Source organism: Cydia amplana, chromosome 19, assembly GCF_948474715.1.
Source record: "Cydia amplana chromosome 19, ilCydAmpl1.1, whole genome shotgun sequence".
Taxonomy (NCBI): Eukaryota; Metazoa; Arthropoda; class Insecta; order Lepidoptera; family Tortricidae; genus Cydia; species Cydia amplana.
Genome location: NC_086087.1, coordinates 1,866,984 through 1,891,447, shown reverse-complemented (window position 1 = coordinate 1,891,447; position 24,464 = coordinate 1,866,984). Strand labels below are relative to the sequence as shown.

The following is a 24,464-nucleotide window of genomic DNA, read 5'->3' as shown; positions in this document are numbered from 1 at the left end:
TCAATATTTTCTGATTTATTCATATTCTAAAATAAATTACATTAGTTTCTATAATAAATAGTAAATAATGAATTATATTACAATTTTTTCTTCAAGGTCATGGTCATGGCTACGCAACAGAATTGCGATAATCCTACGTAATGTGATCTTTGACCGACAACAAAGGCAATTGGAAATTAGTCGGATTTTAGCCTACGGAAGTCGTCCGGTGTGAAATTCGTCCGATCCAGTCAATCGTCCGCAATTCAAGTTCACTTTCTCGTGCCACTTTCTCATTTCACTTTCGAAAATACACTAAATACTGTATCAGTTCGAGTTTGGTATCCGCGTTGTATATTCAGGCGTGCGGTGTAATATTATTATTGTGATCAGTGGATGAGTTTTAAGTAACCATTTTTGCGATTTATGGACTTTCATTGACGAATATGGTGTATACGGAAGGATATCTGAAGGAAAAGCTGACCAAGGAATTGGACGCCGTTCACGTCGTAAGTACTGTCAAATTTTCTATCTGTCGTGTTGTCACGAAAATCATTAAATAAATTAAGGATTATACTATTAATACTATTCTTATTAAATGAAACGTTCGATAATTAGTGTTAACCGCGATGGGTAGAGTAAGAGCGGATCCCGATAGGTTTACCGTGACGAAAGATGCTCTGTTGCCGGGCGTGTTTTTCGCTCTACTTGTTCGGTGGTGTGTGGCTTCCTACCCTTACTCTGGATACAAGAAGCCGCCGATGTACGGCGATTATGAAGCTCAGAGACACTGGCAGGAGATCACCGTGCACACGCCGGCAGCGACGTGGTACTTTAACACGACGCAGAATGACCTTCAGTACTGGGGGTTGGATTACCCGCCGCTGACTGCCTACCACAGCCTGTTAATGGGGAAGGTTGCAGACTGGATCGACCCGGAGTCTGTGCGGTTGTTCGCGTCGAGAGGTTATGAGAACGAATCGCACAAAACGTTCATGAGATGGACTGTGTTCTTGAGTGATGTTTACTTCTACGTGTCTGCTGTGCTAGTGATATGTATAGACGCTGAACGTGTGAAGCCTAAAGAGATCGTTAACGTGTTCAAGCGGACTGACCTATCTACAATCTTATTCTTATTGTATCCGGGTTTGATTCTCATAGACCATGGCCATTTCCAATACAACTGTGTATCTTTAGGTTTATTTTTGTGGGCCACATTTTATATAATAGCCATAGAGAATGATGTTCTAGCAACTATATTCTTTGTCCTAGCTTTGAACTATAAGCAAATGGAATTGTATCATGCGTTGCCGTTCTTCTTTTATTTGTTACGTAAGATATTTATAGAGCTGCCACACAGGAGTAGAACAGTTCATCTTGTGCACCGTTTCAACAAGCTGGCTATCTCGGTGATTGCGACTTTTATTATCATCTGGTATCCGTTTTTTGGGTCATGGGAGAATATTTTCCAACTAATTCGTAGACTGTTCCCTCTTAGCCGAGGAGTTTTTGAAGACAAAGTATCAAATGTATGGTGTGTTGTCAATGTTTTTATTAAACTAAAGTCTTACTATTCGAATGAAGAAATGGCAAAGACTTGCCTTATAACTACGGCGGCAGCAGCGCTTCCGTCTTGTGTAGATTTATTCTTCCGATTGAACAGAAAGAAGTTTGTTCTTTGCCTTATCAATGTGTCATTAGCCTTCTTTCTATTTTCATTTCAAGTTCATGAGAAAACCATATTACTAGCAGCAATTCCTGTTGCCATTCATTTTCCTGAAGACCCGTTCATGTGTTTCTGGTTCCTACTCGTGTCTACATTCAGCATGCTTCCTCTTCTTCTAAAAGATGGTTTGCTGCTGCCATTCATCGCTACAAACATAATTTATGTTAGCTTCTATAGTATAACTTTAAAGCTGGCAATGCCTAATGCTGGTTTTTTTACTTTCTTTAATGCTAAAAAGGTTTATAAAGCAGTTCAACCTGGAAAAATGGAAAACTCGGTCCTGCTTAAACTTCTAAGCATCAATTTCTTGTTTTCCGTTCTAGGAATGATAGTTTTAACCGCTGCCTCGGTTTATGTGGCTCCGCCGCCTCAGTTTCCAGATTTATTCCCGTTGCTTATATCAGTTTACTCCTGTTCTCATTTTCTGTTATTCTTTTTCTACTTCTATTACACGCAGTTCCATTTGCCAACATGTTTGCCAACAACTGTTAAAGTTAAGAAGTAATTTTATGTAGCACTTAGGTTTTAACATTCCATTTTAACTGTAGAATAAATGCTTCAAGTTTTATTTAGTGTTTTATTACTGTACATATAATTTGGTAGTTTAATCTGTTGACTCCCATGGCTCATAAGCCGATACGCTTATGGTGACGTCACATCGTGGGAACGGAGAGGTTAGGGATAAAATGCATGCACAGATAATATTGTTAATATGTAATAATAATAATAATAACTCCACGGCCGGCTTCGGCCACGGCGACTGCTGTCAACTCCGTTGCTGTCGCTGGTGCGCTCGCAAGTGGCTGATGTAGCCGATCTTTTTAGTAAATGTTCGCGAACATTGCGGGCATGTGATCACACCGTTGACATAATTATAGGGTATTGCCGCAGGTGGTCTGGCTTTTATTTTATCACGCTTGGCATCAAGCTCCAAGCGCCGCCGAGATTCAAAATCGGTTATCTTGGCATTTAGTCCAGCCCGCCATTCCGTACGCACGGCTGCCTGCTGCTCCCATCGCGAGGGCTCTACGCCACACTTTTTCATGTGACGCTTAAGCACATCTTTGTACCTGAGGAATTGGCCGCCCTGTTTTCGCTTGCCCTCCTCAAGCTCAGAATAAAAGATGTGCTTAGCCACACGCTGGTCGTTCATCCGCGAAACGTGACCGCACCACCAAAGCTGACGTCGCATGAGGTATACCTCGATACCACCCACATTTGCTCTACGCAGCACTTCGGTGTTCCGAACACGATCAGACCATCGGATCTTTAGTATCTTACGTAGGCATCTGAGGTGGAATCGATCCAGCATACGAATATGGCGGCGATAAACGGTCCACGTTTCAGCAGAGTAAAGGAGGTTAGGCAACACGACTGCCACGGAGATCTTAGTGGCTAATTTCAAGTGGTGTGAGCTGAGGACCTTGTGATCCAGCCTACCGAAAGCTGCAGCCGCAGCCCCGATTCTGCTGTTAACTTCAGCATCAAGATCGCACTTGGAGGTTATCGTGCTCCCCAGGTAGCGGAACTTGTCAACCTGCTTCAGCTGGTCCTCGCCGAGTCTAACGACCAGTGTCAGTGTGTGTTAATATGTATAATATATATGGTCTCAACAATATTATTTAAAAAGTTATTTTTAAATGTTGATTTGTAGAGTACATAAACTTCTGTTACAATTTATACCTTCTAGTCCTAAACAGCGAAGTATATCAGACTAGCTGTTGCCCGCGACTTCGTACGCGTGGATTTGTATATTGGTGGTTATATATTCTATATTAGCTTAGAACATTATGCAGAAAACGATAGCAGTAGGGACTGCAGTTAATCATTTGTTAATTATTTACACAACCTGGCTACGAAGTTTCAAGCCCCTAACTGAATAAAATTGTTCTCGATATAATCCCCCTCAACCCCCAGCATATTTTCAAGTCCACTATTTAGTAAAACCTACTACCTAACTACCTATTTACGAAGTTTGAAGTTCCTAGCTTTAAATAAAATTTGAACTCTCTACCAACTTTCAACCCCTTCTTAAACCTTTTAGGGGATGAATTTTTAAAAAAGCTGAAATTACTTATTATGTATTATAATAATATGCCTTTATACAACGATTCAAGCCCCGCACTCAAAAAAATGTTTGACCTCCATACAAATTTTCAACCCCTTTTTTACCAACTTGAGGGAAGAATTTTCAAAAATGCCGAAATTACTTTTCTTGTATTCTAATAATATGTCTTTATACAAAGATTCAAGTTCCGCACACAAAAATGTTTGATCTCCATACAAACTTTCAACCCCTATTTAACCCTTTTAAGGGATGAATTTTTAAAAACGCTAAAATCAATTTTCTTGTATTCTTATAATATGCCCTTATACGAAGATTCAAATCCCGCACTCAATAAAATATTTGATGTGCATACAAACTTTCAACCTCTTTTTCACCACCTTGGGGGATGAATTTTCAAAAACGCTGAAATTACTTTTCTTGTATTCTAATAATATGCCTTTATACAAAGATTCAAGTCCCGCACTGAAAAAAAATGTTTGATCTCCATACAAACTTTCAACCCCTATTTAACCCTTTCAAGGGATGAATTTTAAAAAACGCTGAAATTACTTTTCTTGTATTCTTATAGTATGCCCTTGTACAAAGATTCAAGTCCCGCACTCAAAAAAATATTTGATGTGCATACAAACTTTCAACCCCTTTTTCACCACCTTGACGGATGAATTTTCCAAAACGCTGAAATTAGTTTTCTTCTCTTTTATTATAATACCTTTTTACGAAGTTTCAAGTTCCTAGCTTACAATAAAATTTGAACCCCAAGACAAACTTTCATCCCCTTTTTAACCCCCTTAGGGGTTGAATTTCCAAAAAACGTCCCATAGCTTTTTTTTGTAATCGGCTATTATGCCTTTCTTTTTATTTAATCGTATGGCAAGATTCGAGTCGCTTAAAGTATTAGAAAGTAATAAATAATTAAAGAACTATATCCAATGTCTAAGAAGTTTCAAAGCATTTGTAATGGATTCAAACTTTCAACCCCTTTTTATCCCTTTTAGGGGATGAATTTTCAAAAACGCTGAAATTACTTTTCTTGTATTCTAATAATACTATCTCGATATACAAAGTTTCAAGTCCCGCAATCAAAAGAAATTTTACTTCTCCATACAAACTTTCAACCCCTTTTTCACCACCTTAGGGGATGAATTTTCAAAGACGCTGAAATTAGTTTTCTTGTTTTTTAATATTATACCTTTTGATAAAGTTTCTAATTCCTAGTTCAAAATAAAACTTGAACCCCATACAATCTTTCATCCCCTTTTTAACCCCCTTAGGGGTAGAATTTCTCAAAATCGCTTCTTAGCTCTTATACATTTTATAAATGCAACCTCGTGTCCAAATTTTAACTTTCTAGCATTTGTAGTTTCGGCTCTGCGTTGATGAGTCAGTCAGTCAGTCAATCAGTCAGGACACGTGCATTTATATATATAGATAGATAGATAGATAGATAGCTGTTGCCCGCGACTTCGTACGCGTGGATTTGTATATTGGTGGTTATATATTCTACATTAGCTTAGAACATTATGCAGCAAAATATTGCAGTAGGACGGTTAATCATTTGTTAATTATTAATATTATACAACGCATGAGATTTGTCTTTCACAACCTACGAAGTTTCTAGCCCCTAACTAAATAAAATTGTTCTCGACATAATCCCTCTCAACCCCCTTAGAAGATTTTCATGTCCTCTATTTAATAAGACCTACTACCTAACTACCTATTTACGAAGTTTGAAGTAAATACAATTTGAACCGTATATAAACTTTCAACCCCTTTTTAACCATTTTAGGGGATGAATTTTTAAAAACGCTGAAATTACTTTTCTTGTATTCTAATAATATGCCTCTGTACAAAGATTCAAGCCCGTTCTCACAAAAATGTTTGAACTCCATACAAACTTTCAACCCCTTTTTCAACACCTTGAGATATAAAGTTTCAAAAACGCTGAATTTTTTTTTTCGTTTTAAAATAATACCTTTTTATGAAGTTTCAAGTTCCTAGCTTAAAATAAAATTTGTACCCTGTACAACCTTTCAACCCCTTTTTAAACCTGTTAGGGGATGAATTTTACAAAACGCTGAAATTACTTGTATTATCTTCTAATAATATCCCCAAATACAAAGATTCAAGTCCCGCGCTCTAAAAAAATTTTGATATCCATACAAACTTTCAACCCCTTTTTCGTCACCTTAGGGGATGAATTTTCAAAAACACTGAAATTAGTTTCCTTGTGTTTAAATTTAATATCTTTTTGCAAATTTTCAAGTTCCTACCTTAAAATCAAATTTGCACCCCAAGACGAACTTTCATCCCCTTTTTAAATCCCTTAGGGGTTTGAACTTCCAAAAACGTTGCAATTACTTTATTTTGTAATCGGCTATTATGCCTTTCTAAGAAGTTTCAAAGCATTTGTTATGGATTCAAACTTTTAACCCCTTTTTAACCCTGTTAGGGGATGAATTTTACAAAACGCTGAAATTACTTTTCCTGTCTTTTAATAATATCCCCAAATACAAAGATTCAAGTCCCGCGTTCGAAAAAATGTTTGATATCCATACAAACTTTCAACCCCTTTTTTACCACTTTACGGGATGAATTTTCAAAAACGCAGAAATTTGTTTTCTTGTATTTTAATAATATATCTTTTTACGAACTTTCAAGTACCTAGCTTAAAATAAAATTTGAACCACATACAAACTTTCAACCTCTTTTTAACCCTGTTAGGGGATGAATTTTACAAAACGCTGAAATTACTTTTCTTGTCTTTTAATAATATCCCCAAATACAAAGATTCAAGTCCCGCGCTCGAAAAAATGTTTGATATCCATACAAACTTTCAACCCTTTTTTCACCACCTTAGGGGATGAACTTTCAAAAACGCTGAAATTAGTTTTCTTGCATTTTAATAATATATCTTTTTACGAACTTTCAAGTACCTAGCTTAAAATAAAATTTGAACCACATACAAACTTTCAACCTCTTTTTAACCCTGTTAGGGGATGAATTTTACAAAAGGCTGAAATTACTTTTCTTGTCTTTTAATAATATCCCCAAATACAAAGATTCAAGTCCCGCGCTCGAAAAAATGTTTGATATCCATACAAACTTTCAACCCTTTTTTCACCACCTTAGGGGATGAATTTTCAAAAACGCTGAAATTAGTTTTCTTGTATTTAAATTTAATATCTATTTGCAAAGTTTCAAGTTCCTAGCTTAAAATGAAATTTGCACCCCAAGACGAACTTTCATCCCCTTTTTAACCCCCTTAGGGGTTGAATTTCCAAAAACGTCGCAATTACTTTATTTTGTAATCGGCTATTATGCCTTTCTAAGAAGTTTCAAAGCATTTGTAATGGATTCAATCTTTCAACCCCTTTTTAACCCTGTTAGGGGATGAATTTTCAAAAACGCTGAAATTACTTTTCTTGTCTTATAATAATATCCCCATATACAAAGTTTCAAGTCCCACACTCACAAAAATATTTGATCTCCATACAAACTTTCAACCCCTTTTTCACCACCTTGGGGGATGAATTTTCAAAAACGCTGAAATTAGTTTTCTTGTTTTTTAATATAATACATTTTTACAAAGTTTTAAATTCCTAGCTTAAAATAAAACTTGTACCCCATACAACCTTTCATCCCCTTTTTAACCCCCTTAGGGGTTGAATTTTTCAAAATCGTTTCTTATCTCTTGTACACTTTATAAATTCAACCTAGTGTGCAAATTTCAACTTTCTAGCTTTTGTAGTTTCGGCTCTGCGTTGATGAATCAGTCAGTCAGTCAGTCAGTCAGTCAGTCAGTCAGGACACTTTTGCATTTATATATATAGATAAGCAGATAACGCTAGAAAATTCAAAAAAGATGTCTGACTAGATTCATTCTTGTGAATAACATCCAAGCAATTATTGAAAATATCGAACTTTATTACCTTTAAGTATATTAACCTTTTATCGTGCTAACATGCTAATTATAATCGTTGATGTTGTTTTTAACTTTTGTAGTTTTTATTATTGTTTATAAAATTATAAATATTATGTATTATAATTGGCTACATTCCTATAGGTCAATTAAGTTGTATGTTTGCAATATAGTTTCCTTCCTTATACTATAATTAAATATACATATATAACATCCGTAAGTCGGGAAATATTTGTGATAAACTCACAAATACTCCTACTTACCGGGATTCGAACCCGGAACCTTCTGCTATGTAGGTAGGGTCACTACTAACTAGGCTAGAAGGCCATTTATCTGATGGCGACTGTGCGTAGTGGGCATGAAGGGTTATTCCCACTAGTTATAGTTACCACCAAGTTGTTACCAGTGGTAACTAATGGGATTTTTTCCCCCACCTTTTATCACTGGTACCAAACCGAGTTTACCAGTGGTAACAACTTGGTGGTAATTAGTGGGAATAACCTGGCATGAATAAAGGCCATGCATACAGAACCCCCGGTGCCCGCGCACGCGCACAGCTCACGTGCGCGCCACGAAATCATGCGTAAAATTATGCAACGGAGAAAACGCGCGCGCAACCATCTGCCCGAAACTTGATTTATCGATGTACATATGTAGTTCAGTGTTGTCACAGTCAGGGACTTGTGACCAAACCCAATGTTGCAATTCATTGAAAATATGATTGGCAAAACTTAGAACCAACTCCACCTATGGTACTTATAAAGCGCGCGGTGGTATTATTTTATGCTATTAACGCAGCTATTACGGTTCATGATATACAGCCTGGTGGCAGCCAGACAGACAGACGGACAGAGGAGTCTTAAGGCTTCGTCACACAGGCGCATTGTCCGGGCGGGACGTGAGCGTTTTAGATGTAAAAGCGGCGCGCCCCGCTCACGCTCCGCCCGGAAAACGCGCCTGTGTGACGAAGCCTTTAGTAATGGGTCTCGTTTTTACCCTTTGGGTACGGAACCCTAAAAAAGTATACAACTATAAATAAAATTCCCCTTTTACCCTAAACCCTAATCACCTGCTGACCTGCACTTGTAGATAAGACGCACCGTTTTATGAATGAACCGACTCGCCAGACGGGTTTATATTTGACTCCACTCGACTTGCTCAACGTACTGAGGGCACATCCGCACTTTCCCAACTGACCGGTTTTGTGACCCGGCAAGAATGCTCACATAAGGATTTCTGGGTCGATTTCTGATCTAATGACAGGTGTTAAATGGAATCCGGTTGTTTTAGTGACGGCATTTTGATGGATCGCTTACAGGGCCCATATGTTACCTAAGATATGTTTTTACCGGGTCTCTATTGTTTACGAAAAAGTTTTAAGCCATAATGTATTGTTAGCCCGCATTTTCTTCAGTCATAATTGATTTGGTTCAGAAACGCGTCACTACTCAGGATTACCATAAAACAAACCTAACCTATCTATATGATAACCTTACGAAAATCCTGAAAAGTTAACGGTTTCAGTTTTATGAAATGATAATATGCCAAACAATGACATAACACTTTATGGGAAACAAAGGGACTGGTTAGATCATTTTCCCAAAATCATAATTTACCTGTAGCATAATTTCTATTCGCATTTTTTCCTATTCTTAATTTACACCAGACGCATTAATTCCTAAGGCCCTGGTCTCCTATAAACGCCATCGGCCGCTTACAGTGTCTGCGTCACGATGTTTACTATAGAGATGTACTGTTGTGGTCTGTTTTAGACGTCGACGTCAGCGTCTTTTTTGTTCAAAAACGTTGACGCTGACGCCAGACGCCGCGTACAGCATAAAATAGGAGACCAGGGCCCATGATTTTTCCATTCGCATATTTTCCCATTAGACAATTTAGCCACTCACAAATATTTCTTAGGGCGTTTATTCTATAATCAAAAAATCGTTACCCCACCCCACATTCTTTTCAAAAAACATTTAGTTCACAACTTAGCTAGACGGAGCCCCGCTTCGCGGGGCTCCTATATCTGGGCGGTTTGCCCTTCGGGCATCTGAAGCTACCTAATGAACCTAACCTACCTAACCTATTAATTTAGTGTGACGTCCATGAAAACATTACACTTTGGGGAAAAAAGTGTAGGTAGGTTAGGGTCGTTAGGTAGCTTCAGATGCCCGAAGGGCAAACCGCCCAGAAATTAAACTAAATGTTTTTGTGAAAAGAAACAATGCGGTGGGACCATGGTAATTATCATCGCCTAAGAAATAAAAAGAATGCGAATAAAACGACTTGGAAAGTATTAATTATGAGAAAAAATTAACCTAGGAATTAATGCGTCTGGTGTAAATTAAGAATAGGAAAAAATGCGAATGGAAAAATCATGTTAGGAATTAATGCGTCTGGTGTAAATTAAGAATAGGAAAAAATGCGAATAGAAGTTATGCTACAGGTAAATTATGATTTTGGAAAAATGATCTAACCAGTCAACAAAGGGACCCCGTTTTTACCATTGGGTCGTTTGCGATTTTATAACATCCGACATTTAAAGCATTTAAGCTTTGATGGTTTGAATTTCCTACTTTAAGCGTCTGAAAACCGAATAAAAACGCGTAATTAAAAATTAAGATAAAGATAAGATAAGATAAAAGATAGTTTATTCAAGTAGGCATAATTACAATGCGCTTATGAACGTCAAATAAAGCTAGGTAGACCGGCTCCAACCCTACACCTCTGCCCCGAGAAGATTTAAATCCCCCCTCAATTGGAGGAGGGTATCCCATTATGGGAAGAAGATGTGTAATGTATTGCTGTGTATTTTTTTATTGAGTAAATAAATAAAAATAAAAAAATAACATTACCGTTTGGGTGATGTCATTTCTAGTTACTTCATTAGGAGCTCATTACTCTTTAAACACTTATTAATACTTACTTAAAACTACGTCATCTAAGATAATACCTAACTACCGTAAAATCAGGTAACTTGTCCACAACTTACAACTATGGTCGAAATTCAAGTTAAATAAATAAATAAATATTATAGGACATTCTTACACAGATTGTCTAAGTCCCACAGTAAGCTCAAGAAGGCTTGTGTTGTGAATTGTGAAGTTCCAGTAAAATATGTACCAGTGGCGGCGCGTCCATAAAAGTCGATTCCCACCGGCTTGCCTGTTTTTGGACGTTTGAGCAGAGTTCTAAAGGAAATATGTAAGCCAAATTAGCCCCGGCTTGCCTATGGATATGTTTGACGCGCCGCCACTGATATGTACATAACGAGTACAAATCATAAAGGCTCGTTAAGAATCAACGTTATAAACTTGACCATAGTTGTACTTAAGGACTATAGTTACCCGAGTTTATGGTACAGTCGCCATCATATACATCGGAGCCGTCAAGGTGCTCACAAATATCTGAAAACGCCTCTATTGTCAAGGCGTTAGAGTCGTGTTCAGATATTTTTCTGCTCCGATATATCTGTTGGCGACTGTACCTGGGTACTTCGGCGCGTAGTCTCATCCGCTATCCCATTAATGTTTTTCCCAAACTAACCCATGCCTCAGTTCCTGTTACTCCCATTTAGAACTGGGAATTAGAACAATGGTGGGCTTCCCAGGAATGTGACGTGAGTCATATATGCTAAATCTGGATACCGCGTGCGATGTCTCAATCCGCAAGACTCGCTAATGGTAGATCTTATGTCTTTGGAATAAGATTCTAGAATAGTCAGTTAATTATGTCGACATTGGTAGACATGTCTGACGAATTTTAGCGGCCAGTAATATTTAACCACTGTTTGAGATATCTAGAAATAAGTACTGAGTATCTGCTGGCTGTATCATTATTCGGTATTTCTCTAAGATTCCCACGATACAGGCTGTGCCTGGTGTCGGGATCACTGTACTGCTTTTATTGATACTTCTGTATTTCCTGCGATAAATATACCTATTTTGAATTTTTGAATTTTGAATTTAAAGAAAATCCGGGTCAAAAAAAACAGTATTCGTAGGATTGACGAGAAGTTTCGTGGCCCGAATTTTCATATTAATTGGTATCTGTCATTTGTCAAACAACTAATGTGTCCCATAGCCGCCTGTCTTTCGGCGCTTTCGTTTGAAATGAACTATCTTTTGCCAAAAAAAATAAGTAGAGCAACATCTCCTTAAATACCTATCTTAAATGAGACCGTATTTGGAATTACATAAAATAAATAGGATATTTGCCAAAAATTTGGACGAGATAAAACATACATGACAAAACACTTAGTGTTATACCGGTATTGTTTCTTGTTTAGTGCTAACCAAAGAGAATTAAATCACTAAGTTTGTGCTAACAATAAAATTCAATATGAATTTTTCAAAAGATAATACGTATTTACGTTGGAATATCATATGTAACTCCAAAAAAAGGGCAGTGTTATAATATAATGTTATACATAATACATCGGTAAGTATGTGTGTAATATCTGTCTGTGGCATCGTACATAGCTTCCAAACGCGTTTACTATAAAGGGATATGACACACCAGCGATCTTCCTTGGATACTCTTAATTCAATAGATAAAACTGTTATAAATTAGTCACGGACTTTAAATCTAAAGTTTGTATGTCTTGGGTTATTATTATTACATTCTTATAAGGACTTCAATAATTATATTAATATAATAATTTAGCTATGAATCGACACTTTAACAAACGGAACTTTCCTATAAGATAATCTAGTCAATCTAGTAAATCTTATAATTAAAAACAATTTAGAACAACCTGTTAGTACTACAGACTCACAGTGGGAATTTTGGGATTCCAAGAATGACCAGTCATGCTCTGATTCCAATACTAAGTGTACAGAGCACTAAGAATTCAATGCGCGGACACAGCGAGATTTGCATATGATGTCATGTCATGTGTGCGATTCCTTGAAGTACCTATATGTGACGTTATCTATGAAAAGGGACCTTATTGTCGATGGCGGTTACGCCATTATGCTACAATATAAATACAATGCCGCGCGACGCTGTGCGGCGTAAGCGCCATCGACAATAAGGTCCCTTTTCATAGATAATGCCCCATATGTGTGCCGTGTTTAAGTTATAACAACTATTTTTGTTCTACATATAGTTTTAACCTAGTCCTGAGCCTAGGTCTCCATGTTCAAGCACTAACAGTGCAGCGGTCACCGTAGCCGCGATTATTATTGTATGAATATTACATATATGTCTTCTCTATTTACAAGACTCTGATTTATCGAGTTATTTTTAAACTTTTAATAATCAAATACTAACTTTTAATTATCAAATTATCGTGATTTTATGCCTGATAATTATCGATTTGATAATAACGTAAAATTTAAAACCTAAAATATAAAAAACGCCTCAATATATATTTTTACTATCAAAGAATTCAAAGAAAATAATTATAGCACCATCCACCATCCATACCGATAAATATCGGATAGTTATCAAAGACTATAATTATCTGTATAATTTCGAACCATGAATCCTAGCTTCTGCCCGCGAATCAAAACCAATGTTTTTTTTTTAAGATATAGGAGGCAAGCGCGCAGACGAATTGCCTGATGCTTACCATCGTCCATGGACACCCGCAACACCGGAGGGGTTGGAAGTGTATTGCCGGCCTTTGAGGTGATATTTGCAAATATTTGAATACGCCATTGTCATGGCGTTAGAATGCGTGTCCAGATTATTTAAGGACCTCGGCCGCTCCGATACATCTGATGGTGACTACTGTACTGTTTCGTGAGGTCGATTTTTTAAAAATTATACCTTGTTAGTCATCCCTACTTACCGAATGGTAACTTTAGGTATGTCGTCACCTTGACATTGTCTTCCGTCTGTCAATTCTATAATTGTCTTGAATGAACATTTCTATATAAACCCCTGTTATTCAGTTACCACATTTACTCCGGTCAGTCGACTCATATTTATTTCAAATACGTTTGAAATAAGTTCACCTTTTACATAACACGAGGCAACCGCAACGCAACGAGAATATTAACAACAACAGTACTAATTGTACACTCTATTGCATTATAATAAGGTACATGATTGGTTAGTTAGATGATGGTACAAAACAGGCGCCATTGTGAAGTAATACAATGTTTGGTGCGGTTTGGTGACGCATGTGGAGTTACTTACTTTGCAAAATATTTTTGAAGTGAAAACTTCTTTAGCGGCGCTGTGCACTTTTTGTGATCTGGAAAAAATGTTAAACTCGTAACAGGTGTCACGTGACCGTAAGACGGACACGTGCCCTGATCGAAAAACTGTTACTTCAATGTCATTGAGTTTTTCTTTATTGATTTAAATGCCATCTAGTGAGTTTCGCTCTAACTGGTATTAATATAACTCGAGTACTATCAGTGATGTGCTTAGGGGTTTCAGGTAATGCGACGAAATAACGCTAGATGGCGTTAACCTCAATTATACATAGAGCTGCAGACATTTTGCAATAGTGATTGAGTTTTCACTTCTGCCGGCACTCCGTTTTTATAAACAGGCTGTTATATTCACTTCCTCACCGAAAACCTAGTGGTAGGTAAATTAAATTAGAGCTGAACCCGCGACTTCCGGTTTGAAAGTCGGTCGTCAGATCCACTTGACTACAGCCAGTACCTACCGCCGTACACAAGTTTGTCAGCCCATACTATTGACACAAATTTGACGTCACATTACCTGAGTGTGCCAAAAAATAGTAATACTTAATAATAACCGCTTAGCCTAGTTTGTGGTAGTGCTAGCAACTATATTATATAATCTGTGGTGCTAGTGACTGCTCACGAAGTAAAGCAAACGAGCAGATCAGCAGACGAATCGCCTGATGGTAAACAATTGCCGTAGCCCATGGACACCTGCAACACCTCAAGTGCATTGCCAGCCTGTAATGTAAGATAGGAGGAGTACCTACGCTCTTTTCTTGAAGGTTTGAAGGTCGTATCGGTCCGGAAGTACCGTTGGTATAGGGTTGTAAACTGGAAATCCCATTTATTATGTTTGATGAGTATAAATATTTGTTCGAGTCAGAGCCAGCGGCCCAGTAGGCCCGAGCCTAGGGCGGCAGAAAGGCGGCAGTCTATATGATGGGTGCTGAGAGAGGGGCAGCTAGTAGTTACTACAGGGCCTCGGGCCTAGGGCGGCCAACACTGCAAATCCGCCACTGGTCAGAGCGATACTCTATCCAGCAAAGTTTGTGTTCTAAAGTCTAAAGGAAAGTAAATTTAATCTAGAATCTATTAGTATCTAGATTAGTAGTAGAGATCGCTTTTTAGCGATAAGACCGCCTGTTGTTTACCTCTGTTTGTATTTCTGTTTTATTTGTATTGTCTTCTTTTATTGAGGTGTGCAATAAAGAGTATTTGTATTGTATTGTATCTCCTTAAACAAACGTGGCTTCAAACCGTAAATTCTTTACTCTTTCTTTATTCTCTGCATGTAAAAACACATAGGCAAAGGATTACTTTCAGAGCTCCCGCACTGCCCTTATCTCTAGTGTTTGAAGCCGGATTATCAGTATTACAAAGGATTAAATGCTGGTGAACTTTGGGCCTTTCAAGAAAATATATATACTTTTTCATGTGAGATACTACGACACTAATAAAATAAGATCCTAGAATAATCTTATCTTATCGTTTCCGGGGCTCCTGTGGAGTACACTTCGACCCATCACGATCTTTTGTGCAATCGCCCCCGCTCTTGAGCAACATTTTGCCTAGGCACAGTCGCCATGAGATATATCGGAGCGGCCGAGGTGTTCACAATATCTGAATTCTGAACAAGCACTAACACCTTGAAAATAGAGACGTGCTAAGATATTTGTGAGCACCTTAAGCTTTATCGACCATCACCATGTGCGACTCATCTCCATATGTCGGATGACTCGGATGATGGAGCTCAAGGGCAGCGCTTTGGATTCCTTCGGTTTATGACAGCCTGGTAGAATATAGTAGAGATAGAAATTTTTATTTGCATCCATGTATCATCATTGGTACAGCATCTTTGCAGATGATAGTTGCAGCTACTAAAGAGCTATTTTGAGGAGGTAGTCTAGAGCCTACATCGAGTGCAATGACTATATAGACCAATAGCCGATCGGCATTTGTTGCCGCATCGATCACAGATGTGTCTTGACTCCTGGGGTGGTCCAGCAGCTCTGCGAATTCGCTTCTGCTTAAGGTGGTCCAACCAGAGGGCCTACCGCGAACCACGTCCGACGTGTTGCCTCCCTGTCACACTTACGTACGAATTTACAAGTGCGACAGAGAGGCAACGCGTCGAACGTGGTTCGCGGTAGGCCCTCAGAGCTCGTCGTGCTTTGCCATGCCTTCCCGCGGGCCAATTTGTGCTTTTGCCCATGTATAGGGTGTCGCAAACTAAAACAAATACTTGCGCCTTAATATTTCCAAAAATGCATATCTATTTTGTATCAAAGACATACGGTTCATTATTCATAACATAACCAAACGCTTGATAGAGAAACATTGGATAATTAACGGGCCAAGAGATTAAATTGCAAAAATGCCGTTCAACTTGAAAACCATTAGTGCTGTCCTAAATTCTATCACACGTCCCAAATGTGGAACATACATATACTATCTGTAGCAAGTAGTAAGCACGCGTAGTCCGTCAGGCATTCGAGCCACAGATTACTTACCTCTACTTCGAGATGAAACATGTACATACACCTCACAACAACAACCTCTACTCACTTACTAGCGTAAGGTCAATGTGGCTAATTCCGTCATAGGGTCTATTCCGTCCACGAGCGTATATTTCTTTGATTTTCAATCATAGGAAAAAAACCCATTTGCTTATGATTGCTGAAACTAAAAGCAATCGCTGCTTTGTCGATGAATTTAATTATCAATTTTGTTCGTTGTTCGGTTCAAAATGGTACAGGATGCAACCTAGTAGCGTTGCTCGGGTGGTGTAAGTTATGCCCTATTCGCACTGTATGCATATGACTAGCACTCATCGTGAACGCTACATAATGCGTCGTCTGTGTACTAAGTCTGTGGTCCGAACGCACTTAAAATAGCCAACATGCGTGTGCATACGTTGTGCATTAAATACGTAATCTACCTTTTGGGCTCGTCGGTATGTTACGTAATATATGTCATCAGTCTTGTGCCCTAATTGGGAGGGCAAGGTTTTTAATGGGTGTTTAATGGACCTTAAAGCTTTAATACTTTATGTTTCTGTTTCGCTCTCGCTTTACGATTATCGGGCTTATAGTATAGTTTTCACCTGCCAGATATAATTGCATTGACCTGCCAAATTAGATGGATTGGTGCGTCGCGCGAAACTTGCGACGGAAGATATGGCAATCGCGCTTCCAAATACTAGTATAATGAGACGTATGTTCCCAGCACTCCCATCAGTTAGATATTAGTGTTTTACCGAAGTTTGGGTTTCGGCAGGTTTCGGCAATAAAAATCATGTTTCGGTCAAAAACTGCCGAACTTTACGCTGTCTTTCGGCATAAAATAAAAAACCATGTTTCGGCCGAAACTAGAGCAAAACCGAACCTTCGGTTTCGGCAAACAACCTGGTTTCGGTCGGGCACTATGAGACATATGTAGGCTGATGATGATAATTATAGTGATAAAGATCAAAGTAATTCAGTTGCTTCATAATTAGGTGTGATGTGAGACTAAAAACAGTCCTTTACCGTAACTGCCTCATAGTCATACAATTGTTAAATGTTTGTCAAACGATTTTATATTTAATTCTAATACCAATAAGGTTCAATGGGAAACTCAGAATACCACATTGACCTTGGTACTGCAATTTACCTAAAGTAACAGTGATTTAGAATCTAAATTTCATCAGTTCTCAGTGTCTAAAGTTAAGGCTGCAATCCACTTGTAGCTAACAGCTAACTTATGTTTAACTGCACCATCACTATGTAGTGGCCATCAGATAATTATATCGGAGCGGCTAAAGTGCTCACAAATATCTAGACAAGCTTCCGCACCTCGGCAGCTGCTCCGATATAGGTATGTGATGACGACTGTACAAAAACGTAAACTGTGAGTTGTGAGCCTCCTCACAACTCACAGTTCAGGTCAGTTTCTCTGACATCACATGATTTTTGCGGGACTTGGTGTCAGGGTTTTTTAGTAACCATGTAGATATAGTGTAGGGACGTCCGGCCGGAAGCATGCGGGCTGTCGATCGCGTGTAGCGGTCATTCAGCCCAGTTCCCTGGAGTTGGAGCTGCAGGCACAGAATAACTAAATAGTACTACCGTACAGAAAATTCACTCCTTCACAAAAGTCAGATTTAGGTATAAAATTACACCTATATCGCCGCCTGCAAGCAAAACTGAAACTTATAACCGCGCACGAACCGTGAATCTCCTTTGCGCGCCGCAGTTTTATGACCGAGGTGTGAGTGTCGGCACGGGGTTATCACTTGACAAGTTTTTATACCTATACCCACTGATTTATTATTTTTAAGATAAATATGTAGGAATTACAAACGTTGATTATGTAAACATACATTTTTTATCCGGAGATAGTATGTCTGATTCTCACGGAAGTAAGTTTCGAAGCCATTATGTATTTTCAATTTTGCGCGAGCGCCACGTGACACGACTATCGTGCACGCCGAGCGGCAGCCCACTGCCATGTCGCCTGTCCGATGGGCGCGCCGGCCAAATGTACCTAAACTGCGGAGTGACACCCCCCTGCTGCAGGTTACTGGCCCGGCGGCATTCCCACACCATTCTCCTCAAATCTTGTTTTCCTGCAGAACAGAAAACCATATTTAAGTTCAATGTTGTTCGTTCTCTTCCAGTGTGTCTCTACCGAATGTATTATATCGCGGTGCGGTGCGCTTACATAGTACATTCTGCTAGTGTAAGCTAGTCTAGCTTAGAAACCATACTAATTATTTGAAGCTAGCTAAAAGTTTGGAGTTGGGCAGAGGATAGGAGAGGTTATGCTGTACTACCTACAGCATATGATCCAGAGTTAAGGATTTTAAATGGACGCTTTTATTATACTTTATCGTGCTAATGGTAACGGTAAATCGCTGAAAAAATTACCGTCCAAGAGTCCGTCTGATTTTATTTTAAACTAACTCGATCTATTGGTAATATTGGTCACTTTCTAGCCTCTTCAACAGTGTATTCTTGTATGTACCATAATCCCATTGTAACAACAAGCGATTTAGGCATATAAAATATAGTTGGTCAAACCAAATTGTCAGTAAATAAGAACAAAAAAAATTATACTCATCCTTTTCTTTTGGGTGCTAGTGGGGTGCTAGTACTAGTGTAAGACAAATATACTATGATTCTCTCTGTCTATGTTTGAAATAAGACAGTCCTTGGACAAACTATAAGTGGTAAACTTATAAAAATCGCTTGAGGTACGGCACAGTCCGCGGCTCGTTAGCTAATCGCTGCGTTCGCGCAATCTTAGAGCTTAAGCTCGGAGGCCATTGTCCAACGCGATGACAGATCTGATGATTCGTGGGTTGCCACACGCTCCCTGCATAATACCGTCAAGTGGGATAACTGGCGACAGGTGGGATAATTATGAACAATTGTTTTAGCTATGAACTAATCTAAGTTCAAAAATTGACACCAAGGGTCGGTTGCACCAAACTGTTTGTCATCGTTAAAGAGTTCGCTAAATTTTATTGTATGGAAAGTTTCATAGTAAACCGCCGCGGCGCGCCGAGTGACGTCGATCAGTCTGATAAATCTTGACCAAAATTGTAAAAATTATTGACGGTACGGTAAGAGTGCGCAGTGGTGGACCTTAATAGGTACAACTAGTTATCCGCCGACTTGACTATTTTTTTGACAGTTGAGCACTTTTCCTAAAGCTCATGAACCACATAACCTACAAGCACATAAGCTCATTAGAATATTACCTTAACACACACACTCTTAACTGCTGTCCATAGGTGGACCTTATGCCTTTTGTAATAAGGTTTACGAACTGTCAGTTAACAGTGTGGGCCATGGTACAGTTGAGTACCTCACGGCACAATTCCCCAATGGAATGGGGTCATTTTGGATATACATCATGTACATATCTGTTAATCTGTGTTAGTCACTCTCGAGAAAATTAGCCTCTTCGATTATCGGATAAAATCAATAATTTTCATTAGTAAAGTAGAAATTTAAACTCTGTATTATATGTTAAATTACTCATGAAATTCTATAAAATATTAATAGTTACGTTTAGAAATCACTTGAATGATATACGAGTTACGATAACATTATCGCTTACGTCACCTTTTCAATGCCAAGAGCACTACGATATGTTCAGTAGTTTCGCAAGTCGATTCTGAATAAGATAAAGGAAGTTTTAACGAAACTATACTGAAGAGAATCACACGGAGGTCAGGTAGGTGAAGTCAATTTTGAGTATTTTGACCTTATTTAGGGTTCTGTACCAAAAGAGGGTAAAAACGGGACCCTATTACTAAGACTCCTCTGTCCGTCTGTTTGTCTGTTACCAGGCTGTATCTGATGAACCGTGATAGACTCGCACTTGTCCAGTTGTTTTTAACGTTCCGCATTCTATCTACAGTAAAATCTCGCTAATCCGGACGGGCAAAAACCGGCCGTTGATGGGTTGCAGAGGTTTCTGGAAGTTCATCTGCAAATTTTGTGTGGTATATATAAATTAAAATTGTTCAAGTACGTAAATGCACCCAATTCCGCAAATCTTTAATTGAAACCAATAGCCGAGGTCATGTGTTATCTAGGTGTATTATTCTATATTCCTATAAAGATACTGCCGAGATGCGTGATTGTTTATGTATTTGGGCTAAATATAGATTTTGACTAAAGGCGCAGTCAAGGACCACTTACGCGAAGGGCGTCGGCCTGTACTCTGAATATGTTTGTATTGCATTATGTTATTGTCCGAGTGAAGCGAAGGTCTCCACTTCAGCTTTTGGAAAAATGCTTTCGTATCCGGATGTTCTCATCTACAGGGGCCCGTTTCTCAAAAACTTGTAATACAAGTGGAAGTCCCTTTCTAACAAAAGCTGTCAAAAAGTGACATCCGCTTGTATTACAAGTTACAAGCTTTTGAGAAACGGGCCCCAGGGCGCATTTCGCAACCGATTCTCGTGAAATTTTGTAAGCAGGTTCAATCATCAAATATGTATGGTATTGTATGATGAGATGAGGGCATAATTTCCATTGTATGGAAGCGGCTTTTTGGACTCTACTGCTGTGCGTGTTTAGACCAATGGCAGGTAAACAAAACAGGCGTTAAAACATGCGTGTGCAGAATTGTAATCAGGTCTTCCGCGTCCATCGGGGTCGCCGACGCATTACAAATGATTAGTGGATTTCGTAACTACGCCATTTCTCTGCATTTGCTTAATTGTAAGTACCTATTTTATATCTACAGTCTGGCAAACCAAGTCAGTAGAAAAAGGCGCGAGGGGAAAAGACGAATGTGAAAATAATGCTTTATGCCTCACGGAAATATAGAAAAACTTAAAATCCAACCTTATGCACTTTCTGTACCTCGGAAACTAAAAATGATATAAATACAGGTCATTTTCTTCTGTAAATCGTCTAAAAATTTGTACTTTGGTTTGGTTTGTGTAACCAAAGTTACCCATAAAAGTATGATTAATTATGCTACCTGCAGGCCACAGCAGGGTGTACTCGTAACACAAAAGAATAGATTGCCTGTAAACCTAAAAATCATAAAAACAAGCAACAACGGTTGCACTCCATGAGTGCCGATATAAGTGAAAACTCACCTTAGGTTACCGACGCCCGGTAACACGATACACTACGTTTAGCGGAGGTATTCTATTTATTTATTATATATTATTATCATTCTCAAATAAGATCACACGTTTTCATTGACATGTTTATTTACATACTGCCATGACAACGTCAAATTATTTGAACATAGGTAAAGGGTCTTGAAAAGGAGTCCGCAACATAAATGTCAAATAACATAGAGTTTTTCTTTATTGATTTAAATGCCATCTAAATTATGAGTGGCCACCTTACGCCCCTTACGGTCACGTGATTGCCTTACGCTGTCTCGAGTTTACCATTTTTTCCCCACCTCATAAAGTGCCCAGCGCCGCTAAAGAAGTTTTCACTTCAAAAATATGGCTGTCTGTAAAGCCGTTTTACGGACGATAATTTTGCGTGATAACGTAAGAAAACTTAGAAAACATTAATGAAAAATTGCATTCTTTTATACGTTACCATCGAGATCTGTCCACAATGTTACCATGGAGATCTGTCCACAACGTGACACTTTCGTGCATGCTACCGGTGTTCATCGATTTATAAGACGTTATCACGTCAATATATCTAACATACTTTAGGAATTGTAGACATTGTAGTACAGTCTTCCGAGTACTGCCAGGCATGTCATAATTAGTAGATTTCGTAATTTCTCCATTGCGGCGCTTTAACTAACTTGGCTGTACAGGTTAGGTCGGATTGTTACCTGTTTTTCTTTACGAGTTTTAGCCTACTTATCTTTATATGTACCTTTCGTTTGGATACTTTTATGTATACTCAGAACACAGATCTGCAATGTACAACATGGCCTGACAAATATCAAAAGAGAGACCAAAATCGGAATGACGTCAAGTGACATGGGAAGTATTGAATTCAGAAATAATTTGCGAATGCCTTAATTATTTGCTGGTGTAACAGTTATATATTCCCTGATAATATAATCGCCCACCGTGTCCCCTGAATGAATACCTACAGCTTTTTGTATCTTACATTACAAATCTTACAATTCGCTAACCTTACGTTTTGATACATACAAGCGGCCGCTATGAGGCTTAAAAGTGGTCACGCTTTTTCATTTGTAGTCTGCCTCTTTTGCACTCATGAAATGTTCGTATAGGTATAGGTACGTGGTGACTTCCCTTTTGCAGGCTTCAATTTATCGTAAGCGTCCTAGACCTAGATCTGTGTAAGCGTGTGACTCGGACACGAATTAGGACATAAAACAAAGCTGAAATCATGGGATCATCTTAGGATCCTGGAGGAATCCACAACCAAAAGTGAGGGAACTCTCAAGCTTGAGCTTAAGCCGGACCCCCCCCTCCCTCCTATATCGCATAACCGATAACCATAACCACATGTCCTGCTCAACCTTGCGGCGGAGGCGGACACGGTTACGCAAGAGATAACTCGTTATTTTAGCACGTACTGTTTGAACACTATTATGTATATGGAATGTTTGCCTGTTTGCTCTGAGCTTGGGTTAAGTGATGGGTAATTACGTTAAGAGGTTTTGTATGAGTTTTGGAATCTTTTACTTTGACCCGTGAAACACGGATGGTGCCCTTAACCCTATCAACGAGTGTCAATAAAAAAAATTCAAAGATTTTGTGTTTCTTCTTCTTCTCTATTCTTCTGTCCTGTCGTCTTTACGTCGTCAAACTTTTTTCTTGCTTAGTACCAAGAAAAACTACGGCTCACGATTTATGTTTGCATACTAATCTGTCAAACCAAAACATTGGCGAGCAGAGGACTAACAACAAACATGTATGTCCTTAAAAGAAAGTGAAAGCGCGCCGGCCAGCCATTACAAGAAACAACCGAATTAACCTCGGTCGTCCGCTGACCTTGCCAATGACCATCGGCTGTTCCAGATTTTTGTTTCTTTGTGATACAGGTGGTTTGGGTTCTTCCACTGTTCTGCTGCTTTCTCTTTTTAACATACTTCACAAAAGGAAAGGATGTTCTTAAACTCCCGTGTGACTCTCTTTTTGAAATGTGCAACTCTTGTAAAGTATACATTTCGTAAACTTTAAACACTATTTTGGCGTCAGAACACTCAGAACGTTGAATCGTCGTCATTTATATCACTTATAGGCAATAGGCATTTGCCCCCCATAGAAGTTCTGAGCTGGACTTACATGTTAATCCCATATGTCGTAAGTAGGTCTCGAATGTCTCGATCTACGTTAACTCGTAAAGTACATTTGCAATTACAACTGTATATGAAGCCATTTAAATCCGCCTCCACTTTCTTCGTAAACCGGACAGACGGACTGCAAAGTATTTCGCGTATTGTGCAATTTGACCTTTTATATTGGTCAAATATTTTCTCAAAAATGGACGGCAAAGTCGACGTTGCCGGTTAAAAAATAGGTCGCGAAGTGCGTAGTTTATGGTCATTCAAAAAATTAAAAAGTTAAAAACATTGCAGTCTCGATTTCGGGACTGCAATGTCGCATACAAATTCCATTATTTAACGAGTTCCAAACTTTTTAAAACTTTAAATGGCCATATCAAATGAAGGCATAGGTCCCTTAAACAGCCAAACAGATGATCAGCACTTATTATAAAGCCTATAACAGACTATCGCACCGCACCGCGACCTTGGAGCGTCGCACCCATAAGTGAGAGCGAGAAAGAGATATCTGTTTCACCCATAAGTGAGAGCGAGAAAGAGATATCTGTTTCACCCATAAGTGAGAGGGAGAAAGATATCTGTTTCTCGCTCTCACTTATGGGTGCGACGCTCCAAGGTCGCGGTGCGGTGCGATCGTCTGTTACAGGCTAAATGTTGGTACCGCGACTATTTAGGTGTCTCAAATAGGTTGGCGTATTTTCAGCAGAAAAATACTTCTTTTTTTTTTTAAAGGCGGCAAGCAAATTTTTTTAATGGTTGTATTTTTCTGTGAAAATTAGAACGTTGCTTCTGTAAGTTCTGTAAAATATTTCTATTTCTTGCACCATTTTTGAGAAAAGCACTATATACGACTCGGCTGGAAGGCTACTTGCTGGC

General features: G+C 38.7%; 2 protein-coding genes across 2 annotated transcripts in view; both read left to right on the top strand.

Annotated features, from left to right (window-relative positions):
* The first annotated feature begins 157 nt into the window (after positions 1-157).
* The window catches only part of LOC134657273 (bolA-like protein 2), a 50,278-nt gene continuing 25,971 nt past the window's right edge, over positions 158-24,464 (top strand). Inside the window, exon 1 of the mRNA XM_063512853.1 lies at positions 158-488. Within this exon, the coding sequence (XP_063368923.1) occupies positions 426-488 (63 nt within the window). The 5' untranslated portion in view covers positions 158-425. The remainder of the gene's footprint in view (positions 489-24,464) is intronic.
* On the top strand, positions 563-2,273 carry LOC134657228 (dolichyl pyrophosphate Man9GlcNAc2 alpha-1,3-glucosyltransferase). The gene has a single exon (XM_063512798.1). It carries the CDS (start codon positions 609-611, stop codon positions 2,208-2,210), a length of 1,602 nt encoding a protein of 533 aa, XP_063368868.1. The 5' UTR covers positions 563-608; the 3' UTR covers positions 2,211-2,273.